Source organism: Mytilus californianus, unplaced genomic scaffold (assembly GCF_021869535.1).
Source record: "Mytilus californianus isolate M0D057914Y unplaced genomic scaffold, xbMytCali1.0.p SCAF_2, whole genome shotgun sequence".
Taxonomy (NCBI): domain Eukaryota; kingdom Metazoa; phylum Mollusca; class Bivalvia; order Mytilida; family Mytilidae; genus Mytilus; species Mytilus californianus.
The window spans coordinates 21,503,905-21,513,719 of NW_026262668.1; the positions used below are offsets into that span (position 1 = coordinate 21,503,905).

General features: G+C 32.3%; 1 protein-coding gene across 1 annotated transcript; it reads right to left on the reverse strand.

Annotated features, from left to right (window-relative positions):
* Positions 1-1,181: 1,181 nt before the first annotated feature.
* Positions 1,182-7,019, reverse strand: LOC127729490 (uncharacterized). Its single transcript, XM_052237330.1, has 2 exons — positions 6,976-7,019; positions 1,182-3,254 (listed from the first exon to the last, which is right to left on the reverse strand). The coding sequence occupies exon 2, from the start codon at positions 3,220-3,222 to the stop codon at positions 2,125-2,127; it is 1,098 nt and encodes a 365-aa protein (XP_052093290.1). The 5' UTR covers positions 3,223-3,254; positions 6,976-7,019; the 3' UTR covers positions 1,182-2,124.
* Between the last annotated feature and the right edge of the window lie 2,796 nt (positions 7,020-9,815).

A 9,815-nucleotide genomic window follows, 5' to 3' on the forward strand; every position in this document is an offset into this window, starting at 1 on the left:
TTCTTTTCAAACGGGATGTATAGAGACACACAAAAGTTCATTTTTATCTATAAAGAAGTCACTCCTAACTATCCTACTACCTGTTGATACATTTATTTTTGGCATTGCACAAGGCATGTCTTCTTTGACTGTTCATGACGTTAAAATACTAAATCCCTGGGATGTATTTTAGTTGATTTTAGTCTCTGATGCATGATTTTTTATTATTAATTGTTTTGGCTTTTAACTAGCTGTCAGTAACTGCGAGTTCTCTCAAATCGTACTTTCTTTTTAATTTGACCTGTTGATACTATTTGTAATGCTTTTTTTTTATTTAATTTTAACATGGATCTTGTCTATATACCAGCTTTGATTATTTGGTATTTAATTACTACAATTTTTCACTTCTTCGTACTATGAACATCAAAATTATTTCATTTTTCCTTAGATGCTGTTCTTGGACCTGTACAGGAAGTTTTATCTAGCACTAATTGTATATTTTTATTGTTGATATTCACCCCATATGTACCAAGGGTTAGATTAGTTTTATTGATATTAAAGAAATTTCTTGGTATTCCTAAACGGAAGATTTTATACACATTATTTTTGGTATATATGTTGTTTACTAATCATAATTTGTACAGAATATTTGTGTAATTCATCAGCATTTTGCCAAACACTTATAAAAAATCGGAAGATACTGGGACAATGAAAAATGCATAAGTCGAAGAGAAACCGACAACACCATGGAAAAAAACAAAAACATAACGAAACGACAAATACGATTCTATAAAACAAGAAATAGAAAACTTATGACTGAGCAACAATAAACCCACCTAGCACTTGGGGGTAAGGGTGAGCAGATCCTGCTCCATATAGACTCGTCGTGTTTTTCGTGGTATAACTAAGTACGCATTCGATTATAAGAGTCATTCGATGATGTAACAATCGAGGAAAGAAAGACGGGATTATGGCTTTGGCAATTAAAACATACTCGTGGTTATCTATAACACAGATATTTCCTAACGGTCAATTATTCAAGTCATGAGGGCGTCTGCTAAGCTTTCGAAGGGGGTTTCTTGGAACTCTTAGTTCAATAGCTTCCTTGTATGAAGCAACCCTATAGCAAAGGCATCATGAAAGGAAACGTACGATTTGAAATATCGTAACATGATTAGATAAAACAAGCACATTGTCTCTGATTTAGTTTATTACTGTCAAATGTTTCACATATACGGAAGATATAGTTTTATACATGACACTGAACAAATATTTAATAAGGACATTAATTCAAATGATAGACGTTGTAGTATATGTATATGGAAGCAAACAATAAAACTGGTTAAGGAAAGAAGGTGGGTGTTAAAATTCTGATTACTTGTACAAATATTCTACAAATTATACTTTTGTTTGTTTTACAAAATAACAACTTGCTCACAACATTTAAAGGGAATCTATACCGTCAATGCACTCGTTTAATATTTCTTACATAAAATTTCCAGCGTTTTGGACTAAGTGAATTGCCCATAATAAAAGCTTTTACATATTCAGTTTATTAACATACTAGTACATGTAATAATGAGGATATAATGTCTTCAATGTAAAATTTAGATGCTACTACCAGGGACAAATGAGGTTTTTAGGAAAGGGAGCGTATATTGCAAGCTGGATTTAAAGTAAGAAATATGATTTAAAAGTGATAACAGATGCTCAATGATTATATTGATGAACCCTTAATGCTATTTAAAATATTTATTCAAAATTAAAGCATAAACGTATATTCAAAAATGTACTGTATGATGGTTTTGTTATTTTATCAATGTGCATTAACTCGATTTCAAATATGAAAGTTCAACGTTTTCTCATCATGATGACAATTTTTAAAATTAATTCTACTTTTATCTGGTCTGTGCAGTTTTTGTTCATAAAAAACATTCATTAAAGAGAGCCAATGCAACTTTACATGAGTAAAAATATATACTAGTACTTTAATAGGCTTTCCTTAAACCAAGCTATTAAATAAGACAAAGAATAGTCGCCTAAGAAAAGTCCATAGTTTAATTACAATATTTCTACTTTAGAAAAAGATCATCTTTAAGTTATGTGACGCACATATATTAATAATGGATTAATATGACTCCGATTCTAATTAATAATGGGTCCTATCGCCTCGGAATAAGGTGGAGGAGCCTCGTCCCTTACAATGTCTTCATATTTTGGTGGTCCAATAATTTCAGTTGATTGATAACTAGGATAATTATAAAGTAAAGGACTGTTGATACTAGGTGATATTTCACCTGTCTGCTCCGAGGGATCCGGGTCTTTACAACATTTAAATATGAGTATGCAAACAAATATACCGATTAGATATGGGACAACAAAAAATGTTGACAGATAAACCCAAGTCCGACCTTTACAATCAGTCATTATATTATACTGTGCCATTGATCCCGTGTCATCTAAGTGAACGATAATATACTGAGGTTTTAAGTCCAAGGTAAATGCGCACTGAACAACAGAGGAATACGCATTTCGTGCGGCAGAAACATCGTATAATGTCCGGTTTATATGATATTTTGCTGTTGCCCATACATCCTCTAGAGGGCTTAAGTAAAAGATGAAATAATCAGCAGATTCTGAAACATTATAAAGAACCTCGTCGAAATCAGACGTCCGTAAACACTTATGTTGGTATACATTAATGGTCTTTTTTATACAGCTGTCACACGCAAAATTGTTGTCGATAAATTCCTTGAGATCGTGCTTTCCTTTAATTATATTCATTTGTATGAAACTATCTGCACAAACACCTACACTGATGACGGAACCACTAAGTAAATAGAATGAATGATATTTGTAGTCTTCCTGGTTTACATACATCGTCACTTCACTTGTAAAAGTCTGTACAAATGTCTCATTTATAATTGGTTCCGAATCTAAGATATAGGCAGAAAATGAGGATCTTAGATCACCGACACTTGTTATCGTCACACCTTCACAAAATAAGAAAGATAGACGATCTTTTATAGATCGGATATCTGTAGACGTAAAATATGTAGTATACGGTCCGAAAAATATCGCTCCAGTTATTATACCAAATGTCAAACAAAAGATATTTAAATAAATCATAAATAATCGAATTCTGATAGAACGACGCATCTTTTTAAAGCAAAATGCATATCCTAGTACTGAACATCCAACACAGCAACATGATGCACAACAATCATCACAATCATCCTCCATCGCAGGATAACTAGATTTTACCTAGAGATTTTCTGAAAACAGACAAATATAATTTTAGTTTCACTTTAAGAATTGTATGCACACCTGTTTTCAACAAAACTATGAGAAATACTTACTCTTTGTAACATGTTATATTTGATACGTTCGCAAACTTAGTGTTCGTAAACAAGGTCAATATGTCAAAAAAATTTGGAAGAGGATTTGGAAATGCTTAACCTTTCGACTCTTTAAGAATTTTCGTTTCTGGCCATACACAATCAATGATTGGTTACGAAATGTTGATACACAGAACATGTATATACAATATTAGGTGAGTTTGACGTATTGCAACACTGTAATACATAATAGTTAATAATAGCTATTATAATAGTTGATTTTAGAATATGACCATGTCAAAATTTATAGCTTTGCTAGCAAATGGCCTTTTACTGGCCTGCTACAACACCAACAACTATAGTTGATTTAAAAATATGGCCAGTAACAACACTTATAGTTAAAGCTAAAGATGACTGTTTTTTCATAACTTGAAGAGTATAGGAATTAAGGCTTTAGAATAAGACCAGTCACAACACAAATAGCTATAAAGCTATTTTGAAATATGGCCTTCGACAAAACATATGGCTATCATAATTGATTGTAGAATGCCAGATCAAATTAACGTTCAAATAAAAGTAAAATAACAAAAATACCGAACTCCAAGGAAAATTCAAAACGGAAAGTCTCTTATCAAATACCAAAATCAAAAGCTCAAACACATCAAATGAACAATGGAAAATAACTGTCATATTCCTGACTTGGTATACAGGTATTTTCTTATGTAGAACATGGTGGATTAATCTTGGTTATATATATAGCTAGCTAAACCTCTCGCTTGTATGACTTTTTATTATTAATTTAGAATTTATTTCAACACAAGTTTGCAAGTATCAAGTGTTCTATTTGATAATTATTGTCTTTTTGATTTTATGTTTATTAAAGTCATTCTTACTACTACACAATTTTGCAAATACTTAATTTTTGTTTCTAATTTTTAAAGAGTAATATTTAATGCTTAACGATACTGACTGTATTTTACCTGTTATTAATTAATAATTGTTATAACAACATGTTGTATTTTGTTTGTAAAAATGGGTTGAATATATATTTATCAAATGTTGGTATACGTTGAAGACACCACAGCAGTCAACATTGTGCTATAATCTTAATCACTATAAAACAAAAAAAAACTGTGTCAACAAAGAAAAACAAAATGGCATATAGACACTCAAGCAAAAATAAAAAAAAAACCCCAAGAATATCAAAAATAACCAAAGCACAATAACACAATTGCGGGATGTATAAATACCGAGCCACGTCAAAAGGATATCACCAAAAATAGACTAAACAGTAAATGTTGAAAAAATAGATACAAAGACAAATAAAAAAAGAACACGTAATTAAGATGGTAAACAACGTCAGTACCTAGAAATTACACTTCAAGACCATCATGTATGATTTGTGAAGTTAATACGGAATATTTATCAACTAGGTATTGATATCTTCCGATGAACTTTTTTTTTGGAAAAAGGACGGGACGTTCTTTGACATAACCCTGGTTCATCAACTTTCTGCTCAGACACTGGGGACGATTTATAAAGACTGAATAACAGCTGCAAGCTCTTGAATACCGAATGAGTATATTTTTTAGTCGAACCGATTTTAAAATATAAATTGTGTGGCACCCTTGTAACAAGAAATCCTAGATCGTCCCTGATGTTTTAACGCCTTACCTTCTCCGGGTCAGACTCGCAATATGTATTTTACTTAGATGAATCAGAAAATTCCAAGCCAGGTTGCAACAAAATCATTGTTAACATCGTCAGTCTTGGTTACAACAGATATATCATATACGCGTCAAGGCTTTGTATGTTTATCATATAAGTTATATTTATTAATTTATGTACGGCAAATAATGGTTTATCATTTTATAGTAAATGATAAATACTAGTATATGATAAGCTATAAATCGGTTAAATCGTATCAAAATATAATACACTAACCATTTTTATAAAAACTAGACAACGTGATGCCCCCGCACTCCACTCTGAAGTATCTGTATTATAACAAAGTAAATGTAGGACTTTTTTTGATATATTATTGTGTCTGGGAGACACAAATGATGCCCCCGCAGATGCAAAGTGTTATTTTAAAATACACAAAGTTGAGCATGTGAGCACATAGGTCTATGGTTCCATGTATGAGGAGTTATCCGGAAACTCTATGCACCTCTTATGCGAGTATATAATCCAATTTGACAAAGTTCAACTATCTCCCAAAAGAGCAAATGTTAATAAAAATCAAAACCCTGACCACATGCACACCTTCAATATATGTAAAAACAGCCAGCAAAGTGAAAACTTCCTAGCATTCAAACTGTAGCAGGTTTTATAATGGGACGGAAGAACAGACGGACGGACAGGGGTAAAACAATATACCCCCCAACTTTTAGTTGCGGGGGCATAAACAAATGGTGGAGAGTTGTCTCATTGGCAGTTATACCACATCCTCTTATTTTAATATTAAATTCTATCACTAGTTTTATCGCTATGGTCAAACATATAAAGTACAGTATAAAGGAATTATCACAAGAATAGACCGCTAACCTGAATAATCTTATTATGTAATAATGACCCGATGTTTTTTTGCCATTTAATATTCGTCATTCGACTTATAAATATAACCTCTATAAACTAAAGTCAGTTCGGATAGAAGCTCAAATAATACGTGTATAAAAATTCTGTTAACTATCACTGTCTGTTCGGGTAGAAGCTGTCGTCGTGTAAAACTCTGTAGACTACTTCGTTTTTAAAGAATCCGGTCGTAAGCAACTGTACTAGAATAATGATTATTGAGGGGTAAAAACCTTCAACATGATAGCGACAAATAAGCTGAGACGCTAAACATAGCAGTGAACTGTGTATGATAAACAATACACCATACAATAACCATCGAACAAATTTGGACATATGTGATCACTTGCCAATATACAGTTTTTCAGTCCACTTTAAAACTTGAAATCATGACCGCTATATAGATAATGATAATAATGATTATAATAATGATAAAAATAAAATAATAATATCTAGTTCGTTTGAATTGAAGAAAATAACAGAGGGGAACTATTATAATGATAATATAGCTCTTCCTTTAAATAGTTCAAATACTTATAATCATAACACGGTCAGGAAATATAAATGAAGTTTTATCAACTGCAGTTTCAAGCTAATAACTAATTTCCTGAAAATGGTTTGTTTGATATTATTGAGGTTAAGATGATACAATTATTCATTACATTTCATATACATGTCGTACTGAATAAGCATGAAATATTCGCCACTGGAGTCATACAAACAACGATTAATCAATTTATACAATCACACGAGAAATGTACAACTATTTCACTGAAATTTAATGACAATATTCATGCAAAACATAAAAGGATCTTAAATTGTATAAATAAATGTATTTTTACGGAATATTATCAAAATAAAAAAATGTATTTACATTTTACTCAACCCATATTTTTTTCCAAATTTTTCTTTATCGATTATTATAAATTTCATAAAATGTCTCTCTTTTCGTAACAGTTCTTTTTAAGATACCTGTACAACTGTACACTATATATTTCCGTCAATGTTTCAAAGTCTTTTGGTAAAGTTTAAGAATTAAATTTGATTATGTTTAACTTCAATAACTTAAATGATATCTACATACCTTAATTAGCAATGATTTTACCTAAATATTAGATATTTAGTGAACGAGCATACTTCCGCAATTTTATCTATAAATAACTTTAAAATTCCATAAGTAGAGTGGGGATTTACTTTAACCTGTAATTTTTCTCATTGGACATTTGTATAAAACGGAACAAGAGTTAATGGAATGAAATAATTGTTTTCCACGAACATGTGTTTCGTATGACAGCTTAGACCTGTCACCATAACTACTGCGCGGTTCGTGCTCATGTGTAAAAAAATATAGTGTTACTCAATTGATTAAATACAGATCCTGTTTTCACGCTTCACTAACAAGGAAGCGTGGACACAGATTGGTATTTTAATCACATTGTAGTTTTATTATTAAAGGGAAAGCTACCTGTCAATAATAACTTAGCACGGATGTATTTAATGCTTAAATTCCTGTATTCATTTGAAAGTTGGGAAACCTTTGACTTTTTCCTAATTGATAATAGGCTTACTTATTTTGAAAGTTAAAAATATGATTTCAGTAACACGTGACAAAAGCTTTGATAAGGATATATTAATTTTCAACCTTCATTGGTTAGATTTACACTACAATATAACATTACACTGAATTCGATCGTAATAAGTTATGCGTATGTAAAAAAAATGGCTCATAAGTTAAAGGGTACATCCTTTATGACTTTCATTTGAGTATTCTGAACAAGATAACCACATTAATGGTCTATTTAGAGCATGATCCATCGCGTGGTCGATTTGGGACATGACACATCGTATTGTCATTTCGAAGCATGACACAGCTTATTGTCGATTTGGAGCATGACACATCGTATGGTCGATGGTTGATTAAGAACATGACACATCGTATTGTCGATTTGGAGCATGAACCATCGTATGGTCGATTTGTAACATGACACATTGTATTTTCGATTTGGAGCATGAACCATCGTATTGTCAATTTGGAGCATGACACATCGTATTGTCGATTAGGAGCATGAACCATCGTTTGGTCGATTTGGAACATGACACAACTTATTGTCGATTTAGAGCATGATACATCGTATTGTCGATTTGAAGCATGACACACTGTATGGTCTATTTTGAACATGACACATCGCATTGTCGATTTGTAGCATGATACCGGTACATCGTATGGTCGATTTAAGGTATATACATCGTATGCTCGATTTTAAGCATGACACATCATAGTATGCTAGATTTGAGGTACGACACATTATTGTACAGTCAATGAGGCATGACAAATCGTATGGTCGATTCAAGGCATGATAATCGTATGGTCGATTGAGACATGGCACATTGTATGGTCGATTTGAAGCATGACACATCATTTACGGTAGATTTGAGACATAACACATCGTCTGGTAGACGTGGCGCATGATATCACATCACCAAATGGTCGCTTTGAGGCATATGATATCACATCACCAAATGGTCGCTTTGAGGCATAACACATAGTATGGTCGATATGAGGCATGACACATCATCGCATGGTCGATATGAGGCATGACACATAGTTTGATCGATATGAGGAATGACAGATCGTATGGTCGATTAGAGGCATGACACATCGTATGGACGATTTGAGACATGACACATCATTGTACGATAGATATGAGGCATGGACCTATATACGAAGGCTTATTTTATAAGACTAACATTTCATATTGAAAATTAAACTTACACCTGCATTTTGGTGAAACAGAACTTGCTGGAGCAAGAGGAGCCCACTCATCGGGAACAACTGATTGCAATCCAATATCAGGGATATGCGCGAAAATATCCATAAAAATCTAGTTATTTGATCTTGAGGTCATTTTGTCACACGAAGGTCATGATGATATGCGACACATAGTCTTGAAGTGATACACGTTCATATCATGCATTTTCACAGACTTTCGAAAAGTTATCTTTTCAGTAGTGTGTCAAAATCGGAACATGCATGCAGCGCATTTTTATGGCGAACTTTCCTTGAAAATTTAAGTACTTGCTTTGATAAGCTTTGAAAACATGTCACGCAGTAGTTACATAATTATTTCTACCATATTTGTCGGCTTTGGAGTCAAAACGCACAAGAAACAGCACGTACAATAATTTGCCCTGATCGGTATAAAACAAAGACAATTAACGAATCATGACGAAATTCAGAGTTTATTCCTTAACCGTCTATAAATGAAATATAACAACTTGTTTCTCATTAGTTGTGATAACATGTTTATGAATTACGTGTAAGCATCGTGAAATACTCAGTGTAACTCAAATTTGGTTACACTATGAATTAAAGCATGGTATATTGACTCGAAAACTAAAAGTGAACGTGCGTTTTGTGATTTTTTTGTGGTTTAAATTCATAATAGGTGTTCATGTAATATAAGCAATATACAATGCTAGCATGCTGGCAGGACGCAGTAAACTTTGTTTTTGATCATTAACATTGAGAACATACTGTTACGGCCATAAGTATTTGAAGAAATAATATTTGGACGTTCTAGCTACCAATTTCGCTTCGATACGCAACAACAAATGTTAGTAGTTTATATACCCGTGATATAAATCATTAAAACTTGTAACAACAAACTGTTTTCAATATATCATTGTAATTTCAAAATTACGTATTTGCTTATTTGTAACAACAATATCCAAGACATTCAAACATAAATTAAGGTGACTCAATTGTTACTTGAACGTTTTTTTACTGTGTATGATTCTTAGTCTATTAAAGATCCATGTGACATATAAATTATCCAAAGTCATTCGAGCATGTTCAAGATATACACACTGATGTAGTTGCATCGATACGTAATGTATAGCACCTTAGATATCAACCCAAACTGA